Source organism: Nothobranchius furzeri, chromosome 13 (assembly GCF_043380555.1).
Source record: "Nothobranchius furzeri strain GRZ-AD chromosome 13, NfurGRZ-RIMD1, whole genome shotgun sequence".
Lineage (NCBI taxonomy): Eukaryota > Metazoa > Chordata > Actinopteri > Cyprinodontiformes > Nothobranchiidae > Nothobranchius > Nothobranchius furzeri.
The window spans coordinates 55,103,317-55,126,318 of record NC_091753.1 but is presented as its reverse complement, the minus strand read 5'-3'; the positions used below and the strand labels follow the sequence as shown (position 1 = coordinate 55,126,318).

Genomic DNA, 23,002 nt, shown 5'->3' with positions numbered 1-23,002 from the left:
TTGTAAATTTAAATTTTTGTTTTTTATGCAGCACCTCATCACTTTTATCTTGAGAGGCGCTATATAAAAGATCGTTTTCTTTTTTTTATTTGTGTGATTTTGCGTGGCTCATGACTGCAATTCAAGCCACCAATACAGACATTTAAATCACAAGAGCAAAGTTAAGTGCAATGCAAGGTATTTGTCTTTTATTAATCACAGTAGCCTACAATAACAGTACAGCATCAACTTTTGCTTAAAAGCAGAAAGCCACAAAACTAGACTCGATCCACCAAGCATTTCTAAATAAAGTGTGACTAAATTCTTGTTTTTGTTGCTGGGAGGACGCGGAAATTAATTTTTCAACAACAAGAAAACAACAGACCAAATACATCTGTGGAATTTACTGCAATCTCATGATTTACTGGTCATTTAGCAACATCATAATTTCATTTTTAAACACAATTAAATAATTAATAAATTAAAACTGTATTTTATTGTTGAGGATGAGGAAGTGTAAACAAGGTTCGGCCTTCAAAAGAAAAAGGCGCACCTTGTCTCCTCAGGCGCAGCCAGCTGTGCCTGTCAGACTCAGCTCAGGGCAAGCGTCTCTTTCTCTACGTCAGAGCTGACATCATCTTCCAGCTAGTGACTGCTGTTATCAAGATGGCGCTGCGGCCAGGGTCTGGGGGAGGCAGCAGGTATTTTAGCCTTTTTTTGAGAATTTGTCGGCAGATAATTATCTGTTTGTAGAATATAAACTCCTGGCTGTCGCGCAGCCGCACCTCTACCGCCCTGAGGCGCCTGAAAGGAGGCGATAGAGGCTGGTTTTGTTGTCGGGAGAAGGTGATGAGACGGCTTGTGGTCAGGTGTTCTAGCTAACGTTAGCCGCTGTCAGACAGGAAGTAAATAACGCTCCGCGCTCACGTTCACAGATATTTAACAGCTGATAGTAGCCCTGGAGTCCGCCACAGCCACGTGTTAAACTGAATATTTATAGAGAAATAAGCCACGTTAATCCCTGCAGTTAGAAAACATACAGGTATGTTGACAGGCCCGAGATTACCTGCTAGCATATTTCCCATCATTATATTAGCCATATTAATAATGACTTTTATATTAGTGATGATAGATTATTTAAAGGTGACCAAGTAGATGCCACCGCTCTTGTTTAGAAGTCAGATTGTTCCCAAGATATTAAGTTAATGAGCTACAGCAAAGATGCTTTCTGATTATTTGGAACGTTTTACATAATAATAATAATAATAATGTGATGGAGGCCTGCAGGGGAGATGAAAAAGTCCAGCCTCATGATTCTTTCATAAGAACCATTTTAAATAATAAATATACTCTGGCTACAAACATCTCAGCTAACCAGGTGATACTGATCCTTCAGGTGAAACCAAATCCCACTGGACTTAATGCACACACACACACACAACACACACACACACCTGAAAAAAGTCTGCCTGTTTCACAGCCTTCATGTTTTGTACCTGGATGATGGAAACAACAATTTTTGCATTAATGTAAATAAATGTCTGTTTTACTTCAGATATAAATGTTTAAATAATCTTTTATGCATGTTTGCTTCCATAACGTTGTGGTATATTAAATGTAATGAAGGTGCTGGTCAGTGGGTGTGGCTGTCAGCCAGTAATATAATCCAAGAAAGAATAAAACGTATCAGAATGAAAACCAGAAGGTCGAACAGTTGGCAAACCTCTGTTATTAGAGAAATAACTCCAAACCATTGTGGGTTTATTAGTACAATTAAAAACATTTTCTTGTTTATTAACAGATAAAGGGAACAGAGATCTACTTAATGCCTTTAACTGCTCTTAAGATTCAAACTACTTATGGAGGTCGTGTGATCTCATTGCTGGATTTAGCTGTGATTATGTCAGACCTGCAAACTATATAACAATTAAACATGATTAATATTAGTGTTCAAGTACTTTTGCTTTTATGTTACAGCAGTGTACTAAATATGAGCCCGATCAGTCATAATTAAATCTGTTTATAATAAAAAATCAGCCTAGTTCTGATCATTGTGACAGCTCTGGTGACGTCACAACAAACACACCTTTTGTTCTGTCACAGCAGCTTTTTATTATTAGTCTTGTGACGACAGTCGTGACGATTTTTGATGTTGACCTTTAAGTGATGTAAACAGAAACTGATCGGATCCTAAACTTCGTAACTGATGCAGAGACACCGGCCAGCACGGGGTCCGCAGCTGCTGCTGTAGCGGCTTATCTCCTCACACGTTAATCTGCTCAGCCATGACCGGCTGCTTGCTGCAGGACGGCGGGCTGCAGCGCCTCGGCGCGCTCATAAAAGCTCTTTAAGCTGCACATCTTACAGGGAGCAGAAGTGAGAAGCTGAAACCCTCCATGTGGAGCGTCATTACTGACGTCGTCGACTCTGAAAGGCAGCCTTGGCCTCTCCTGGTCACTGGCTATAAATGATTATTCCTTTAAAAGGGATATTTTTGTGTTTTCAAGTGAAAGATTGCTGTCTGCTTGTGAAGTACCTAAAACACCTTTGAGTTCACCAACTAGATGTGAGCGAGTTTTAATAAAATCTGGTAAAAGGAGCAGATTAAGATGTTAGACGAGCATTTACTATATTTATTATTGATTAATAAATATTTCTGTGTTTTAGTGGAATTATCGTGTGTGTTTGTGACAGAGCCTGGATTATGACAGCTGAAGCATCTGATCTGAGGCCCATCTGTGTTCACTTTGCCCCTGGATCGTTGCTTCCAGCCTGAATCAATTATTCCCAATAAGTTCTTAGACAAATAGCTGGAAGCCTGTGTGGGTTGGCTCCGCTGAGGGGGGACTCGGCCGACTCCAAGAGATTTCTGGAGATTATTTTGTAAAGGCTTGCCTCTCGGCCGTAACCCAGCAACAGAGCCCAAGTTGCCGGTGGAAAAAGAAAGCGTCACACAGTGTTTCCTCACATGTTGGTTTATCTGCATCGTCTTTATTAAGATTTTAATCCTAATTAGGTGACAAATCACCTCAGTGAATTTCAGTTTTTGAGATTATCAGGGTGAAAAGCGGAAAATATGATTTAAAACACATTTAGATTTTGAGTTCAAATAAAACCAATTTCTCATTTCCAGTGCTGCAGTTGATTAACTTGGTTCGTACGTCTCATCTTTATTTTAATATTTGTATTGATGGTTAAACAATCATCAGCTGCTGCTTTGCTGCAGCTGCATGTAAAGTAGCTTCACTTTCTGTTTTTACCTTCAGGTTGTTTGAAATCTAATAGTTTGTGTTTGTTTTACTTTTTCAGCTTCATCTATCCCGTCGGAGGGGGCTTGGGACCGCCACAAGGTGAGTCATACTGCAGACGGTGGTATTTTAACAGCTTAGGGTCCTTTTCAGAGGAAATAAACAGAACATTTATGGACTCATCTCATGCACCTTCTGGGAAAATCGACTGCAATTTTATCTGATTATATGAAGAGCAAAAATCCATCAATTTTCATCCGCTTATCCGGAGTCGGGTCGTGGGGCAGTAGCCTAAGGCGAGAGGCCCAGACTTCCCTCTCCCCAGCCACTTGGGCCAGCTCCTCTGGGGGAATCCCAAGGCGTTCCCTGGCCAGGTGAGAGACATAGTCCCTCCACCGTGTCCTGGGTCTACCTTTAGGTCTCTTCCTGGTTGGACGTGCCCGGAAAACCTCACCAGGGAGACATCCTGACCAGATGCCCGAGCCACCTCAACTGGCTCCTCTCGATGAGGATGAGCAGCGGATCTACTCCGAGCCCCTCCCGAATGACCGAGCTTCTCACCCTATCTCTAAGGGAGAGCCCAGCCACTCTTCGGAGAAAACTCATTTCGGCCGCTTGTGTCCACGATCTTGTTCTTTCGGTCACTACCCAAAGCTCATGACCATAGGTGAGGGTAGGAACTTAGATCGACCGGTAAATCTAGAGCTTCGCCTTCTGACTCAACGCTCTCTTCACCACGACAGACCGGTACAACGTCCACATCACTGCAGATGCAGCACCAATCCACCTATCGATCTCACGCTCCAGTTTTCCCTCACTCGTGAACAAGACCCCGAGATACTTAAACTCCTCCACTTGGGGCAGGACCTCATCCCTGACCCGGAGAAGGCTTTCTACCCTTTTCCGAATCAAGGCCATGGTCTCAGATTTAGAGGAGCTGATTCTCATCCCAGCTGCTTCACACTCGGCTGCCAACCGCTCCAGCGAAAGCTGAAGATCATGTTCTGATGAAGCCAACAGGACCACATGATCTTCAGGCCACCAAAATGAATGCCCTCCACACCTTGGCTGCGCCTAGAAATCCTGTCCTTAAAGGTTATGAACAGAATCTGTGACAAAGAGCAGCCTTGGCGGAGTCCAACTCTCACTGGGAATGAGCTCGACTTATTGCCAGCAATGCGGACCAAGCTCTGACACCGGTCATACAGGGATCTAACAGCCCATATCAGAGGACCTGGTACCCCATACTCCCGGAGTACCCCCCACAGGGCCCCCGAGGGACGCGGTCAAAAGCCTTCTCCAAATCCACAAAACGCATGTAGACTGGTTGGGCAAATTCCCACGCACCCTCCAGGATCCCCCTAAGGGTATAGAGCTGGTCCATTGCTCCTCCTGAATCTGAGGTTCAACAATCCGACAGACCCTCCTCTCCAGAACCCCTGAATAGACCTTACCAGGAAGGCTCAGGAGTGTGATCCCCCTGTAGTTGGAACACACCCTGCGGTCCCCCTTTTTAAGTAAGGGAACCACCACCCCGGTCTGCCAGTCCAGTGGGACTGCCCCCGATGTCCGCGCGATATTGCAGACCCGCGTCAGCCAACACAGCCCCACAACATCCAGAGCCTTAAGGAACTCCAGGCGGATCTCATCCACCCCCGGAGCCTTGCCACACAGGAGCTTTTTAACCACCTCAGTGACCTCAGCACCAGAGATTTGAGAGGCCAACCCAAAGTCCTCAGACTCTGCTTCCTCACTGGAAGACGTGTCGGTGGGATTGAGGAGGTGTTCGAAGAATTCTGCCCACCGATCCACAACGTCCTGAGTAGAGGTCAGCAGCACACCGTCCCCACTATAGATAGTGTTGGTAGTGCACTGCTTCCCCCCCCTGAGGCGCCGGATTGTGGACCAGAATCACCTCATTCTTGCTCCATGGTCTCACCGAACTCCTCCCATGCCTGGGTTTTTGCCTTGGCGACCACCCGAGCCATGTTCCTCTTGGACTGCCGGTACCCGTCAGCTGCCTCTGGAGTCCCACAGTCCAAAAAGACCTGATAGGACTCTTTCTTCAGCTTGACAGCATCCCTAACCGACTGTGTCCACCAGCGGGTTCGGGGGTTGCCACCACGACAGGCACCAACGATCCTGCGACCACAGCTCCGGTCGGCCGCCTCAACAATGGAGGCACAGAACAGGGTCCATTCAGACTCAATGTCCCCCGCCTCCCCCGGAACATTTTGGAAGTTCTGTCAGAGGTGGGAATTGAAGCTCCTTCTGACAGGAGACTCTGCCAGACGTTCCCAGCAGACCCTCGTGATACGTTTGGGCCTGCCTGGTCTGACCGGCATCCTCCCCCACCATCTGAGCCAACTCACCACCAGGTAGTGGTCAGTTGACAGCTCCGCCCCTCTCTTCACCCGAGTGTCCAAGACATGCGGCCGTCCGCAGGTCAGATGAGACAACAACAAAGTCGATCATCGAGCTGCGGCCTAAGGTATCCTGGTGCCAAGAGCACATATGGACACCTTTATGTCTGAACATGGTGTTCATTATGGACAATCCATGACTGGCACAGAAGTCCAATAACAAAACACCACTCGAATTCAGATCAGGGGGCATTCCTCCCAACCACACCTCTTCAGGTCTCACTGTTGTTGCCCACGTGAGCGTTAAAGTCCTCCAGCAGAACGAGGGAGTCACCGGAAGGAGCGCTCTCCAGCACCCCCTCCAAGGTCTCCAAAAAGGGTGGGTAGACTGAACTGAAGTTTGGTGCATAAGCACAGACCACAGTCAGAACCCGTCCCCCCACACGTAGGCGGAGGGAGGCTACCCTCTCATTCACCGGGGTAAGTCCCAACGTACAGGCACCAAGATGGGGGGCAACTAGTACGCCCACCCCTGCTCGGCGCCTCTCAGTGGGTGCAACTCCAGAGTGGTAGAAAGTCCAACCCCTCTCAAGGAAACTGGTTCCAGAGCCAGAGCCATGCGTTGAGGTGAGTCCGACTATATCTAGTCGGAAGCTCTCAACCTCACACACCAACTCAGGCTCCTTCCCCACCAGAGAGGTGACATTCCATGTGCCAAGAGCCAGCTTCTGTAGCCGAGGATCAAACCGCCAAGGTCCCCGCCCTCGACTACCACTCGTCACACACTGCATCCGACCACTTTGGCCCCTCCCACAAGTGGTGAGCCCATGGGAAGGGGGACCCACGTTTCCTCTTCGGGCTGTGCCCGGCTGGGCTCCATGGGTGAAAGCCCGGCCACCAGGCGCTCTCCAACGTGCCCCGCCTCCAGGCTTGGCTCCAGAGGGGGGCCCCGGTGACCCACGTCCGGGCGAGGGAACACGGTTTCCATTTATATAATTCATCATAAGAGGTCTTATAAGAAGCAAAAATATCCAGGAAATGTGTCCCTAATGTTTAATGTCACCTTGAGCCATTAGGCTGCTGCAGCCGTAAAAACCACCACTCTGGGGTTCATGCTTGTGGCTCCTCGTGCTTTGCATCATGCTCTGTGAGCCCCAGACGCATCATCACTTATCTGCCAATAAGCTGTTCACGCGGCCCTCAGGGGTCGCTACATGCTCTCGTTAGCAGCGTCGGTGTTAGCCGTTTATTCAGCCCTTTTGAGCCGCGGTGGCGGTGAATCATCAGGAGGCTCAGCTCACACAGCGTCTAGCAAAAAGCTGTTATCCTTCTTGTTCCTATTTATTCAGTTTCCTAAAAACGGATTTGCATAACGGGGTCATGTCCGGTGTTTGTTTCTGACTGGAGTTTTCTTCCACACGGCGTCCTTTCATCAAACTTCCTGCAGGAATGGTACCCATGCAGCAACAGCAGCCGCAGCCGGGCTTCCCCATGGTTCCGGTCATGCAGCCAAACATTCAAGGCATGATGGGAATGAACTTTGGGGGACAAATGCCGCCGGGCGCCATTCCCATGCAGGTGGGTCTCATTTGTCTCCCCGCCTTGTTCCTGATGATGTTCCTCTGCTGCTCCTCTGAGCGTGTTTTACTTGCGGGTTCAACAGGGCGGGATGGCGATCGGGATGCAGACTCCCGGGATGCAGTTCCTGGGTCAGCCACAGTTCATGGGGATGAGACCCGCCGGACCTCAGTACACCGCCGACATGCAGAAGCAAATGGCTGAGGAGCATCAGTAAGACTTGTTTAATACAATTTCTACTCCTCTGGAGATTATATTTGATATTTGTGTTATTTTACAATGAGATCCCATCAGGTTAGCGTGTTAATTGGTCTTTTGTGCCTCGACTAGATTAATGACTCATCAGCTCACACCGCTGCAGACTTGTTAAGTTATTTCCTAGAGTCAGAACTTCACTGAGACGCTTTAGTCTCCAGGGCTGCTGCTTTTATAGCTTCGTGGACCATTTTATCGTCTGCTCTCCTTTTTTTTTCCATCAAACTTTCTTCTTCACCCTTCCTTTGTGTCCTGTGGTTTAATTTTCTCCAGCACATTGATCAGGAACAAAATTAAAGCCAAAAGCTTAATGCAGCGTCAGCAGAAGCAGCTCTGAAGTGGTGGTTTGTGGACCTCAGAGCCTTTTGAGTCCAGTGGGCCTTTGTGGGTCGGACTCATTCTGGTGCCTCTCTCAGATGCCTGATTGGATTGGGATTAGGGTTGTCACGGTAACCGGTGTAACGGTAAACCCCGGTAAAAAAGTTGACAATAATAATAATCGTCTTGTTTAAAAGATATATTATCTCGGTGTATTAGCGTGGCTGCGGTGTAGGCGCGGTGACCCTTACCAGCCACCGTATCATCTGCTGAAGCTGCCGACGGCACATGCGCACTTTGTTGTTTACAACCAAAACTTTCTTGAAGCTAAAGCTGAAATAATGGCCAGAGGAGGAGACGGCAGCACTCAGGACATTTATTATCCCTCAAAGAAGACAAAGTGGGAAGTACGGGCATTTTTTGGATATTTGAAGAATGCCGAGGGACAGCTGATAGAAGACGGCTATCCTGTTTGCAGCACGTGCAGAAAAAGTGTCTGTGAAAGGCAGCAATGCTTCAAATCTCATGACACATCTGCGTGACCATCACCCACAACTCTACAGGCAAGGCAAGCTAACATTAGTGTTTTAGCTAAAATGCTTGATCCGAGGATTTGGGTTGAGGGAGAATGCAACGAGTCGCTATATAAAGCAGCCGCAGCGCCGCTACCTGCATATAAACCGTGTCGCGGACACCGCCATGTTGAAATGACGCTATGCATTACGGGGCTCCCAGGGGCAGATAAGAGTTGGTCTCTCTCCGAGAATAATTATGAATTTAACAATGATTACTGCCTGATGACATTTTCCCACATCTGCAAAGCTCACTGGAAGGACACAAACCGAGGACAATATTTTCCTGATATAGGGTTTATTACTCAAGTAAGGGTAAAAAAGTATCTGATTAGAAGGCTACTTGAGTACTGAGTATCATCTGGTCTAATATTTTTAAAATGATGACATCAAACAGACAAAAAATAAGAAGTTATGGGCAAATATTGGTATTTTAAAGACTAAAGGGGAAACATGTAAACAAATAAACAACATAATTACAAAATAACACATTTTAGGCTAAATTTAGACACAAACTGAGGACAATATTTTCCTGATATACAGGATTTATTTAATTGTCTGAAAGTGTAACACGTTTAAAAAAATACCGCGATAATACCGAAAACCGTGATAATTTTGGTCACAATAACCGTGAGGTTACACTTTCACACCGTGGCAACCCTCACTGGGATCGAGGAGAGTTTGGGTTAGGGCTCATTGTCTCACATCGCAGGGCTGCTTATTTTCATCTGATCAAATATAAAGAATGTAATTTATTCATTTTCTTCTCGCAGTTTCCTAAAAGCCTTCCAGGAATACGTGATGTCTTATCTGTGCTCTTTAGAAAACGTCTGGAGCAGCAACAGAAGATGCTGGAGGAGGACAGAAAAAGGAGACAGTTTGAGGAGCAGAAACAAAAGCTGAGGCTGCTGAGCAGCGTCAAACCCAAGGTGAGGTCCTCTTCGGGCTCTTCAGCTCATCTCTGTTTTTTCCACACACACCATGTAAGTTCCCTGATTCTGCACCCAGACGGGGGAAAAGAGCCGCGACGACGCCCTGGAGGCCATCAAAGGCAACTTGGACGGGTTCAGCAGAGATGCGAAGATGCACCCGACTCCATCATCACAGACCAAGAAACCAGGTAGTTTGACCCCGACTTGTCCAGATCTCCCCTCTGTCACCGTGTCTGATCTTCTGCACGCTTCTGTTGGATCGCCTCGGTCAGAGCAGAAGCACCGACTCGGGGCTGCACAGATGCAGCTTTGTTAGCCAAAGTGTGGATTTTCTGTCTGGAAACGGAGAAGAACTCATTTAAAACACTTTATTTGTTTATTTATTCAAAAACATTAGTAGAAAAATTCTGTTTATTGTTCTCCAGCATGATGATCCTCTCAGCCCATAATTCACTCTTCACAGTTGTGTTTTGTGCCATCATCATCATCATTATTTCTTCGTTTTTGCAGACTCATCGCCATCACACCCGTCTGTCACCACTCACTCCCCCCCCACAGCTTTGTCCGAGGATAATGGCGAGTTTAGTGACTTTCAGGGGCCCGCAGACGCCCCCGCCTCCTTTCCTCCTTCCTCTTCCTCCACCTCTTCCGACTTGGCCCCCCCCTGTCAGGCCCACGCTCTGTCCTCGTCCTCCACCAGCAAAGGTTTTGCTGAGGATGATGATGGTGATGAGTTTAGTGACTTTGTTCAGGGACCGGTAAACACTTTTAGCTCCTCTAACTTCCACCCATCACTCCCTTCCTCACAACCCCCCACTGCTGTCAGCACCTGCTCACAGGCTACTCTTCAAGGTAACTCTTCCTCATCTTTGACCCCTCCCCTCCCCACCCTGTTGTTCAAACTTCTTATCTCTAATACTTTTAATTAGGCTTGTACCGGTTTTACAGTGTGAAGCATGCAGCCTGCCTTAGTTTAACCTATTTTAAACCGTTTAAGCATCTAAAGCGAAAGCTTGCAGCTAAATCCAAAAGTTATGTTCTGTTTGCGGTTTCCACGGTGAACCCTTCTGTCCGGAACAGTGACTCGGCAAATTCACAGTTCGGTTTATTCTCTGATCTCTGAGAAGCTTTTAGCTGACTGATGATGATCTTTTATTTTTCCTGATCAAAACGACGCGTAGCGTTAAAACAAAACTTAAATCTTATCTTTGATAAATACAAGATTATAGCGTTCACTTAAAAAAAAGCTCTGTTTTTCTAAACCGAGATATCTTTTACAAAACCATGATAACATTTGGAGGAAAAGGTGCATTTTAAAGGGATTGTAAGCAGATTTCTGGCTGGCTTTTAGCTCTTTTTTTGTGGTGCCCAAATTTGTGCTACTGCCTAATTTTGTTTAAAGAGCAAGTCACCCTCAAATCAACATTTTTTTGTTGATAAACTGTATAAATGAGTGTCTAATAAATGAGTAAGAATCTGGCAGGGGGTGACTTGCTCTTTAAAGAGCAAGTCACCCCCTGCAAGAGTATTACTCCACTCCCACTTCCTGTTTGAAAAATGCAACAAATGCTGTTGCCTAGCAGACCGAGAGGGTGGAGCCGCTAACAAATACACACACACACAGGGTCGCAACAACATTGTGACATCATATGGTACCAGCCAACGTTCTAGGTTACCTCTTAGCCAATAGCGATGGCAGATTTAAATTCAACTGCAGTGCAGAGTTTTTACCTGACGACGGCGCAACACTGACAGTTTTAGGCAGAAAATTTCATTTTTAACAAAAATGCACTAAAGTGCAAAACTACTGACTGCACATGTCTGCAGCACGATTAGACACGCATTTATACAGTTTATCAGAAAAAAAAGTTGATTTGGGGGTGACTTGCTCTTTAAGCAATTTTTGCAGATTTTCTGAAAATCCCATAAACTTTGTTTCACTTCCCAAATATCTCTTTGTGTCCTGTATGATACATTTAACTGAAAATTTTATTGTACCAACCAATGAGACTCAACGGGGCAGTTTGCCATTACATCGTAGAAGAATCGACCCTTTGCACCAACGTCACCTAATCACGTGGGTCCACCATGCTGGACGGCAAAAGCATGTAAACAGTGAGCGACACGATTACTAAACAAAGGGAAAAGTAGAGCCTGAAATTGTTTTGCTCATATAAATAAATAACGTAATTTTAACACACGTAATCGTACATCGGAGCTTTAATATTGTTAATAATTGTCTCGCTTTACACTACAGTGGACGGAGCGCAGCCTCCGTGGTGAAATACCATCCATCAGGATTATCAATAACTTGTATAAACACATCACAATTATCCCTGTCCCTGTCTTTCTCGTGAAATAAGTGAACGTTAATCTTACCCGCTAAAAACATGTTCGCTGCAAATCTGAGGCCAGCTAGTCCGCTTGATTGATCGCGGCAGTTCATCTCCGTCCTCAGTCTCCATCAAAGTTATTAAAAAACAAAACGAGTTGAGTTTACGTCCTTGTCTGTTAGTGCAGCCGACCACGCAGCAAGCTAAAACCATTTTACTGTCAAATCAACTCAATAAAAGCCATAAAAAGCTACAAACTGGCTTGTTTTGACTACCTTCACTGGACTTTCTACGGGTGTAAACGTCTTTTTGCCGTCCATCATGGCGAAGGCAGCGGTCATATGAGCGGCGTGACGTCACGTGCAAAGGGTCAATACACAAAGCAATATATCATTTTTCTAAATAAACACGCAGCGATTGGCCAAACAAAACTGGGCGGGGCTGCGGAGGTTCCAATGAAGTTTGTCTAGACCAGGGGTGTCAAATATACGGCCCGCGGGCCGGATCCGGCCCGTAAACTAGTTAAATCCGGCTCGAGAGATGGTTGTGTAAACTTTATTTTCATACTTTACAATGTAGAGTGAAAATAAACTTATCATTGTGAGCAAGTTTTCTCTGTAATGAGCATAAATAAAACAAAGCTGCGCTCAAGGCTCACACAAGAACTTGAGTCACATCCTGAAGTTGGCCGCCACTCAGGATGTGACTTCTGATGTTGATGTGCCGGTGAAAGCTAAAAGATGTTAAGTAAAATGAGTCAAATATACTTTAAGTGCTGCATGAAACTGATCTAGCCATGTGATCTGTAAGCTCTTTGAATCACTAAGGAATGTTTTTTATTTTTATTTATTTTTCAAATTTTCAAGTACACTTCAGGTGTTGTACTTGTACTATTTTGGATACTCTGTCCTCAGGCTCCAGCCTTGTTTTATATTGATTGTATTAAAACAAAGAAAACAATCTGAAGTTGTTTTTAATTTACCGGTCCAGCCTAGCCTGGCAAGCCAGACTAAATACATGTATTATTTAGTCTGGCAGTGCTCCATTGATGGCTCTCGGTTGTGGGGCGGGTTCTACCGTTGTCTTTCAAATGATCTCTGCATGCTACTGGACAATGAATGTGACATACTCTTGTTTCACTCTGTTGCATCATCCCACCCACCAGGCATATAGAGTGCCCTGATTGGCCCACAAAGCGGATAAAGCTCTGTGATTTGTTCACTAAGCAGATAGAGCACTATGATTGGCCCACCATTATGGACCAATCACAGCTCTTTATGTGTTTGAAACCCCTCTAGAGAGCTGTGATTGGCCAGCCAGAATGCCGTTAGGGGCTGCAGAGGTTCCAGTGGAGCGTTCCTAGACCAAACTTTGCAAAGCAAGGATTTGGTCTAGTTCACTAGGCTAGGTCCAGCCCACTTGGGACTCGATTTTCCTTAATGTGGCCCCTGAGCTCAAATGAGTTTGACACCCCTGGTCTAGACTGTCATGCAAAGCAAAATCATTTTGACGGTCTAGTCTAGGCTAGCTCAACGCGGTAAAGGTATGTAAACAACCTTCCTCAGTTGTCTCTGCAAAGTAAACAAACTACTAATAATCCCATCTACTTAGTTTAGAAACCAGATTATTTCCCAGTGTCTCAATCCCAAAACAAAGTAAAAGTAAATTAAACTCAACAAGCAGGACATGCTTAGCCTGTTAATTCCCACAAAGCACCAAAAATCGTGTTGATTGAAAATACTGGATTATTATTATTATTATTATTATTATTATTATTATTTATTATCCCGTTTGCTCTAAGAAACGCTTCTTTAAGAAACGTTTTTTGTAAAAATGACCTTGTTTATGTAGAAAAACGAGTTTTTCTGTCTTCAAATGAAAGAAAGAAAGCCTTCATGTTTTGATTCCACACCTTGCCTCCGTCCCAACTCGCTGCTCAGATCCTGAAGAACGACGATGCCGAACGCTTTGTGTTTTCTTAAAGAAGCTAATTCCTCGTTCACCCCTCCAGGCCCGTCGCTGGAAGAGAAGCTGTTCTCCTCCTGCGACCTCACTGCAGATAAAGCAGCTCATGTTAGTTTTAGGTCCAAACAGAGTTTGGCTCTAATGGCTCCCAGAACGAAAGTTTCGTCCCAGTTTCACGCCAGCCCTAAAGCCAGGGACTGGGCTGCTGCCTCTCAGGACTTGAGTTCCATCTTCATCACGGCAAATCTCCCCGGAGCCCCAGCGTCTTCACCCAGCTGCCCTCCGTTTGCCGCTGGCCCGGCGGCTCACACGAATAGCGACAGCGGTGAGAGACGATCTTGTTTATTGGACCTCGCCGCTGCTCGTTCTCTCCCTCGCTTTGCTGCAGCCTTCACTCACAACCAAGGCCAACGTTCTAACTCCACTTCACTCTAATCAGCTTGCTTCTGATTCTCACATTTTCCTGCTGCAGTCAAACTAACGTCCTCAGCGATGGAGTGAATTAGAGTTCTTCTCCTGGCGTCCTCAGCTGTTTTCCTGCCTTTCTGCTCTGTTTTGGGGCTTCGCAATGTCGGCGCTCTCTGCTCCAGTTGGATGAATGGACTTAAGGGAAAACTTCCTGCCTAATAAGCTGCTGTCTGTATCTCGTCTGGTTAAAAACCCTCCCAGACGACGACCTCTGGTGCATGCCTGCTGCTTTGGTGTAACGGGGATGCTGCTGGGGCCTAACGTAATCCAGGGCTGATCGTGCATGCTACTCCGCATCTCCTTTGTGTTGTTATTTGTTTTCTTGTGTCCTCCGAGTCATCAAGGGAAGTCTAGGAACTCGTCATGCAGACCAGGGAGATTTGTTCTAAGGTGCATTTAACTGCCTGAGACTGATGGGATTATTATGCAGAAAGGGACTGCCTGAGTAAACACGAGGACTCAGAATGAGCCGTAACGTTCGACAGAAACAAGGTTTCAGGATATTGTCAGCCGCCAAATTAAAGATTTTATTTGTCTTTTTCCTCTCCTCTCCTTGAAGCTGGAAGTGAGTCACAGATTGATTTATTGTTGTTGTCTGATGTGGCAGGACACTTGTGATGCAGTGCAGGGGAGCGTACGCCGAGCCCTCCAGACTTCAAGTGTAGGATGTTTGTTTGATGTGAGCAGGGCTCAGCTGCAACTGTGTGTGTGTGTGTGTGTGTGTGTGTGTGTGTGTGTGTGTGTGTGTGTGGGTGTGTAACAGCAGGTGTTGCAGTGTACACACAACAAGAGCAAATCCAAGCCTTGATGCCAGCTTGGGTATACAACGACAGCCTCGTTCCTGGTAAAAACTTTGACGCTTCGGATGTTTTATGTTTCGGTAGCGAGGCTCTGACCCCGAGGTGTTTCCTGCTTTTTTTTTTCTCAGACATGTTTAAGAAAGTTCTTGAGTTCACCACGACTCCAGCAGGGATCGACACAGCCAAGCTTTACCCAATATTGATGTCGTCTGGGCTTCCCAGAGAGGCTCTGGGGCAGATCTGGGCTACAGCCAACCGCACCACACCTGGCATGCTGACCAAGGAGGAGCTCTACACTGTGCTTGCACTAATTGGTGTGGCTCAGGTAAAAACACTGCCATCAAAACAAGTTATTCACTCAGAGCGACTGCGGTAATCACCCCCATCAGCTTCCTCTAGCTCCCTGTAAATTCCTCGTGGATCAGAGACCGAAAGAAGAGAAGCCTGAATGAATCCACGGCTGGCGGAGCATTAGGAGCCCAGAATAAGTCCGAGTCCCCATCGTATCGGTTTGTCAGGAGACTTCTCATCTCCAGCCCGAGTCTGTCACCATATCTTCCCTCGAGGATGCAAATCTGCGGGCAGCTCACGAAGCACCGCACGCCGCTGCCTCCATCTCTGGAATAATCAGAAAACTTTGTTGATGTAAAAATGTTAGAGATGATTTCTGCAGGTTACATCTACGGTGCCTCTCCACCACTCCAGGTTTTTCAGATCATCCCAAAGAAAAAAGAAACATAATTTTTTTTATCAGTACTTGTTAAAAGATGAATAAACTTGTTGGTACACGGGCGTGTTTACAAGTTAAAGGTGATTACATTCTTACCCACTATAAATGGCTCCTGTGTAGCAATTACCCCCTATCGGACTGATGGGCTAACAGCTAGTGTGTTGCTGTCATCTCAAAGCAGCTGCAGCCTCTAAACTATTTTTATTGTGATTAATATAAAGTTTAACACGTTTTAGCAACAAATTTTTATTTATAGGGATGCAACGATACCCCTTTTTTCCAAACCGGTACCGATACTTGGATCTGAGTACTCGCCGATACCGATACTTCTACCTCACAAAAAAATTAGGACCGTGACTTTAACGCGTTAATTGATTAATGAATTAGAAAAAAATTTACGCATTTAATCACAGCTTGCATTTCGAGCAAGGCGGAACCTTTGTCATTGCACGATTTCCTCGTAGACCGAATATCACTGATGCACACAACAATGCACAGCGCTAATGGCTACTAAAACGGAATAGAAACAGAAAGAAGTTGCCTTGCTTGGACTGATGCAGGATTTAGGAAACACGTCCGCCTCTTTTTTTAACTATGAAAAAAATAAATTTCCAGACAACAACGGAGTCCGTGTCACGGACATTTTTCAGAGATTGTCTCTGCTGCAGCTGCCCGGTGGCACCGAAAACTTTCCAAAAGTTGCGATAAGCTATATTTTTAACATTTACGTAACATCTGTGCAGCGCTGAAAGCTCCAGACAAAATAATTCTTTGCCCTAACAGTAGTTTATGAAAGTAGTCAGACAAACGAGAGGCACCTGGCTGCCGCTGGGAAAATGCTCCGTGTCCTCATTACTCTGATTTTAGATGTTTTGGGTCTTGTTTCATATCACACAGTGACACTTGAATAATTAAAATGCATTTTTTAATTTAAAAGCTTTAGTTTACAGTAATAACCATGTCTAATGTTTGATTCTCTGTCTCATAATTTTAATTAAAAGTTTTGCTTTGAGGGCACATTTTTCTGAATGATTAAAATGTGATTAATTTAGATTAATTAATTACAAAGCCTCAAATTAATTAGATTAAAATTTTTAATTGAGTCCCGACCCTAAAAAAAATGCAATGATTTGGAATACAGATTTTATTTTCTTCTCTGCTTTCAACAGGAAAAGCACATGAGGTAGATAAAAAGTAAAATATATGAATAGAAATCATCACAAAACTAAAATATTAGGTGAACAGAAATGACAAGTTACACTGAAGCCATTTTCAAGCAACCGCATTGGTATCGGTTCCTGGTATTGATTAACTTTCATCGATTCCGATACTGGTATCGGCAACGATACCGGTATCGGTGCATCCCTATTTATTTATGTTTATTTACGAGCATTGCACAAAGAATTGTCTCATGACTGAAATTGAGCCACATTCAGCACCAGCGCTTGAAAGTCTAGAACTCAAAACTAAAAATAGTTTTTTTGGGGGTCTAAATGCAAACATTCAAAGCATAAATAAAAATAAAAAAAATCAGATGTTTTTCTGACGCGTGAACTCATCATTGTTGAGGTCTAATTTTTGTTAGCAACGTCAGATCTTTGTAGAAGTTTTTACTGTCACCGGCAAAATAAAACGTTCTTGCCTTTTACAACCTTTAACACAGACACACTTAAAAGCTGCCAGAATATTCCTTTATCTGTAGAAGTTGCAGAAAGTGCCGTTAGCAAAAGCATCGGTGGGAGAACGTTTTCTGTTATTTTGGGAACAACCGGACGGAGGAATCTTGTTTCTCTGTTTCAGAGCGGCCTCCCAGCCATGAATGCGGAAATCTTGAGTCAGTTCCCTTCTCCACCTATCCCCAACCTGCCGGCCTTCGCCATGGCCATGGCCCCCATTTTGCCCCAGCACCAACAGCCCATAATGACCCAGCCGCCTGTCTCCATACCGATGGCCACACCAGCAGCTCCAGTTATGGCCATGGCCCCCTCTGCACCTGCTCAGCCGCCCACAAACACCAGCTTCATTGCTGCGTTCCCTCCTGCGCAGGTAACGCCAAACCTCGTTAAAAAGCCTCTCTGCAGCTGGTTGCTTCTCTTATCTAACCGTCAAACCGTCCCACGCAGGCCGCCAAAACCGACGACGACGAGTTCCAGGACTTCCAGGAGGCTCCGAAGGCTGGAGTGGACCAGGCCTTCGCAAACTTTCAGGGGGAGTCGGGAGGAAGTTTCCCTAATACGATCGCCCCTCAACTCCAAAACAGGTACGGAGAAAACAGAACTCTAAATGGTCTTCATTCTGATCAGTTTCAACATAAAACACTCGGCTTTCCTTTAAACTAGTGGAGTTTTGTGCTCTGCATTTGAAATAAGCTACCAGCTGAGTGTTCCACCATCAACCTCTTTGAAGAGGAGATGTGAACATTTGCAGAGATGAGCGTCCAATACCCCCTCCCCCATGATTATTTATAGCAGAGGTATTCTGCATAATAATTGTCTCTTTCCGTCTGCCGTACACTCTGTTAGTACCTTGTAATAGCCTCCTCTGAATAGCAATGAGGTGGGGTCACCCCATAATAAATTCATGCCAGTGGACAGCGGCGGTGTTCGTTTCTGCGTTTTACTTTCTGTAAACACATTTGATCTGAAACACATTTTCCTGTTTAAGGACTCTTGTTGACTCGAGCTGGAACCTTCAAAAGCCTCGTTTACTTAGAATGCGTGTTTTTATTAAACACGATCGGTCGCTCTGAGTTTCACATGCTGAACCAGAACATCTCCTCCAACCCCATCACCTGCTTTAGCCACAGAAAGGAAACCTACGGGAGCAAAATCAGGTCAGAAAAAGCCACACTCTTCTACGTCGTAAGGAAAATGGATTTTTCTTGGCCCCGCCCACTTTGAAGGACAGAGCAGCTAGTAGAAGCTAACTGTTAGCATTAGCAGCTCCACAACAGCAGAACTCCTTCAGACTTGTTTTATTTATAGAGATGAAACATCGTATTTTTTAAGCCAAATTTCTACGTCTCCCATCAGCTCCACGAGGGGGACACGCACGCCGGGACAGAGACGGTTTGCCTTTGGACTTCTCCGTCTCCCGGGGAGTGTTGCAAAGCAATTCTCCACCAGGACAACAGGGCGTAGCGCTGTTCTGGGGGTATCCCGTCCAATATAGTGTTTTTATATTGTGTTTTTTATATTTAAGAGACTTTCTAACAATCATGCGCTCGCCGCCTCTAACCTACGTTTCCCGTCATTTCCGTCCACGAGTAAAACGCTTGCTGCTCATCTTTTCACTCCTCCAGTCAGGGGGGAATTAAACGTTTATATTTTTACGGTTAGGTATTCTTCAGGCTTCTCTGTGTCTGCTGCTAGATATCTTCAGCTCTCTTTGTGTTTGAGGGCGCAATGGCGGAGCTGTAGACGACAGCGGCGTCGTGACCAATCACAAGCTTGCGTTCTCCATCTCATTGGACGGATGTTTAGAGAAGAGAGCTCGACTCCGTTCATCCCTGCGAGAGAACCCTTGAAAGGACGGATAATGGTGTTGCGTGCGTCCGTCCCGACCATCACCATATATATTGGACAATGCGTGTCCATAGGCTCCAATTCTAAGTTTTTGTGCCAAAATGGGAGGTGACCACCACCACCATTTTGACCGTGTCACAGGTTCCGTCAAGCCCAGACAATTCCAATAAAGGGAAAAGAGGTGGAGCTGAAGGCGGGGCTGTAAGGCTGGGATCAAATGACGACACCCGTCGAACTAGCTACAAGCTAACACAAAGCTAACACGGAGGTGGAAGCTAAGTTAACGGAGGTAGCTACCTAGCTACAACCAGAGTTTACTGTGCACAACACCAGAACTTCTGAGTCAGAAATGCGCCGGTCTGAGCGCTGGGTAAAACCGGGTGGAACACAGAGGTCTCCCGAAAGCTTCACAGGCCGGCAGCCGCACAACAGACGGGCGCCGCCGCTGCGATCTGAGATGCGCTGAGCTGCCGCTGAGGGGAGGGAATCCATACGAATAGTCGGAACCCAGCTCCACCAACATGTCACATTTCAACCCATTTTCTAAAGTGCAGCATTAAGTTAAATGCACTGGGTTTTACCCTATTACATTTAAATTTCATGGTTAAAGGGGCATTATGGAAGTGTGACAGCCAAAACATGTATAGAAATAATAAATGTCTTCTTCATACATTCTCCTGCAATGCCCTGGTCCTGTAGAATGAGCCCTGGCATTTTTACTGTGATTGCCTGTTTTTCTGTAAAATCACAGAAAAAGAGAGATGCTCGGGTCGAGCAGGCTGCTTCATGCGCGTTCACGCTCAGGCATCGCCCTCCGAACCGTTCTTTGAACGTTGTTTCAGCTGTGATCAAGGATATAAAAGTTATAGATGCAGAAGATGCCACTGGTGCTTTAGCTCGCCTAGTATAAGTTCGAGCTGTCGTGCAGAAGACCTGGGTTTGATTCTGGATGTGAACATAGTTTATTTAGAGTTTATTTTTTACATTAATGGTATATTTTTTACAGTAAGATGCCTATTAGTGCAATTAATGCCACAGCAAGTCATTTTGTCCAACAATTGCTCAAATAATATCCAAAAATGAACGCACAAACGCTACAACTAATGGTCTAAGTTGAGAGACTGAAAATGACGGAACAGTTTTCAGGCGAGGCCGAGGCTCTACTGAGGCCTTTCCCCGGAGCTAGCTCTGCGGTCACGTGGGTCTGATGCTCATTAATTATACAGAATTTTAGGCTTTTAATACACTTAAACAGAAGAGTGAGAAAAAAACTCACCCCCCTCAGAGTTGTCATGAGTGTAAACTAGATCATTTAAACCTAAAACATGTTCTGGTACCAGGCTGTAAACATGTTTATTTCTGCTGTGAAATTGGTATTTTTAACATGGGAGTCAATGAGGATTTGCTCGCTTCTGACACCAGCCCCTAGTGGATGAGGGTGAAACTGCAATTTTTGTCACTTCCGTGTTGGCCTCATTTTCAGACCCGTATTGTGGGGGCTTGGTCCCGACGCAGACGCAGAAGTATAAATTAGGCTTTATCCAAGAAAGAAAAGTGAACGAAGGCCACGGAAGGGTGGTGTTTCTGTTAGCCAATCAGAGGACAGACATTTGTATATCATGAAAATTAAGGAGTAAGACTCCTCTGATAAACTTCTCCTTCCTGAAACAGGAGCGCCAAGGCTTTTCTCCCACAAGGCGTTCGTTCAAGCCAGAGACCACAGCGAGTTTATTAAAAACCTTTTAAACATTAAAATCATCTCCGACGTCTGCTAGAGGGTAAAGCTCGTTCACTCCTCTCGTCTGAAGTGAGCTTTTGTGTTTGAACAGCACTCCGGCCATGCTGACTCCAGTGTCTGGCTCCTCCTCTTCCTCTGTCACGTCCACCGATAAGTACGCTGTGTTCAAGCAGCTGTCTGAAGATCAGCCCGCAGAGCCGACGCCCCCCACATCAGGTGAATCAAACTCCCACGGCGCTCCAATCTGGGGCCGTACGTCACAGCCGTGGCCCGTGACTCATGTTAAAACGGTTCGTGACTGTTGTACAACTTTCTGTTCAGATGTTGGTGACAAGTACAGCGTGTTCAGACAGCTGGAGCAACCCGCTGACAGGAAACCTGTTGGTAAGGAACACACCTTCTCCTCCTCGCTGTAATCTCTGTCATCATCTCAAACGTTTCTAGTAAATTCAGCCATAGATTCTGAGTGTTTCACCTCTTTGGGGAATAAAACTATTGATCTGAAGTTTTAGAGTGGATGTTTGTGAGCCCGGAGTGGTGATCTGAGTGTATTTCCCGTCCGTGTTTCATTAGAACAGATTCCGATGGGGGCTGCTCTTACATCTCCAGTAAGTCGTGCTTTGCAGTGACCTTTCTTTGGCATTGCCAGGCTCCATCCTCTCTAATGAGCCTATTAGTTATCTCTCTTCCACCGCCGGTGTGAACAGACCGCATCTATCACTCCTCAGTGGTTTTTACCCGACTCCTGTCTCGTTTCTTGGTTTTGCAACACAACGAAGTGAAAGTTTGTTCTGACTTGCCCAAAAATGTTCATCTGGTTGATTTTGGCTTTTTGAAGATCAAGAATAAAACTGAGGATGATCATTTTTGCTGTTTGGGTTTCTTACTTGTCTGCTGCGTGGTCGTGTTGTTAGAAGCATGTCTTCTGCTCTCTCTGAGGCCACGGTCCATAAAGGCGTTTCTGTGACTGGCTTCCTTTCTTAGAGGATAACAAACAACATTGTTTGCTGTTCTGTTGTTTGGTTTTTTATGTCCAACTCATCTACTATCTTTTGGTTTCCAGGGGAAGGATTTGCAGATTTTAAGTCCATCAACACCGACGACGGCTTCACAGACTTTAAAACTGCCGACAGCGTCTCTCCACTAGACCCCCCAGATCCCACCAAGATCTTTCAGCCTGCCTTCCCCTCAGCTTTCCCAAACTCTCAGAATGTACAGCAGCCTGCAGCGTCGGCATCTCAGTCCAAAAACCCTCTCAACATGGCCGACCTGGACCTTTTCTCCTCGGTGGCTCCCCCTGCTCCTGCGTCCACCGAGACCAAGCCCGGTACATTCCCTTCTGCATCCGTGCCTCCTTCTTTAGTGCTCCTGCCCGGCGGAGCCAAGCCTCCAGCGGGAGGCACGGATGATTTTGGTGACTTTGCCCTCTTTGGCCCCTCCTCTGACACGGCTCAGGCTTCAGCAGCAGGAGGAGCTGCAGCAGCGCCTCAGGATGACTTTGCAGACTTCATGGCGTTTGGCAGTTCTGGTGGAGAGCCGAAAGGTGAGAGCAGCACGGGGGTCCGAGGGGAGACCTCCGCGAAGCAGTCTCAGCAGGGCGCCGACAGGTACGACGTGTTCAAACAGCTGTCTCTGGAAGGAGGCCTTTCCTACGACGACACAAAGGAGAGCGGCGGCGGATCCTTCTCGTCGCTCAAGAGCGACACGGATGACTTTGCCGACTTTCAGTCGTCGAAGTTCTGCACGGCGCTCGGTGCGTCGGAAAAGACTCTAGTGGACAAAGTGGCTGCGTTCAAACACGGCAAGGAAGACTCCGCCTCCGTCAAGTCCCTCGACCTTCCGTCCATCGGCGGCAGCAGCGTTGGGAAGGACGACTCGGAGGACGCACTCTCAGTTCAGCTGGACATGAAGCTGTCGGACATGGGCGGAGACCTAAAGCATGTGATGTCAGACAGCTCTCTGGATTTGCCGGGTCTCTCGGCACACCAGCCCCCCGCTACAGGTGAGGAACTAGTGCGTTTGCTCTGGTGAGGCTCCGTTCAGCCGCACACGGGTTTTACTGCAGCCGGCCAGCCCCCCCCCCAGCGGAGCCACTTACAGTACAAACCGCCAAGCTAAAGGTCAAAGGGCAAGGAATGGGTCCCTGTCCAATGGAATATGACCAAATCCAGATGAAAACACTAAAACATATCAGATTAG

General features: G+C 46.2%; 1 protein-coding gene across 7 annotated transcripts in view; it reads left to right on the top strand.

The window, feature by feature from the left end:
• Positions 1–568: 568 nt before the first annotated feature.
• Positions 569–23,002, top strand: part of synrg (synergin, gamma) — a 38,503-nt gene continuing 16,069 nt past the window's right edge. Inside the window, exons 1-15 of one of the 7 annotated variants that reach the window (XM_054742430.2) lie at positions 587–680; positions 3,289–3,329; positions 7,038–7,168; positions 7,254–7,381; positions 9,137–9,242; positions 9,322–9,433; positions 9,756–10,097; positions 13,590–13,868; positions 14,778–14,855; positions 14,940–15,136; positions 17,342–17,587; positions 17,665–17,801; positions 20,895–21,019; positions 21,125–21,187; positions 21,867–22,805. In XM_054742430.2, coding sequence (XP_054598405.1) covers positions 646–680; positions 3,289–3,329; positions 7,038–7,168; positions 7,254–7,381; positions 9,137–9,242; positions 9,322–9,433; positions 9,756–10,097; positions 13,590–13,868; positions 14,778–14,855; positions 14,940–15,136; positions 17,342–17,587; positions 17,665–17,801; positions 20,895–21,019; positions 21,125–21,187; positions 21,867–22,805 — 2,959 coding nt within the window. In that variant the 5' untranslated portion in view covers positions 587–645. Of the gene's footprint in view, positions 681–3,288; positions 3,330–7,037; positions 7,169–7,253; positions 7,382–9,136; positions 9,243–9,321; positions 9,434–9,755; positions 10,098–13,589; positions 13,869–14,774; positions 14,856–14,939; positions 15,137–17,341; positions 17,588–17,664; positions 17,802–20,894; positions 21,020–21,124; positions 21,188–21,866; positions 22,806–23,002 lie in introns of all 7 variants that reach the window. The other 6 variants (XM_015950945.3, XM_015950953.3, XM_054742432.2 and 3 more) reach the window with 6 other exon arrangements.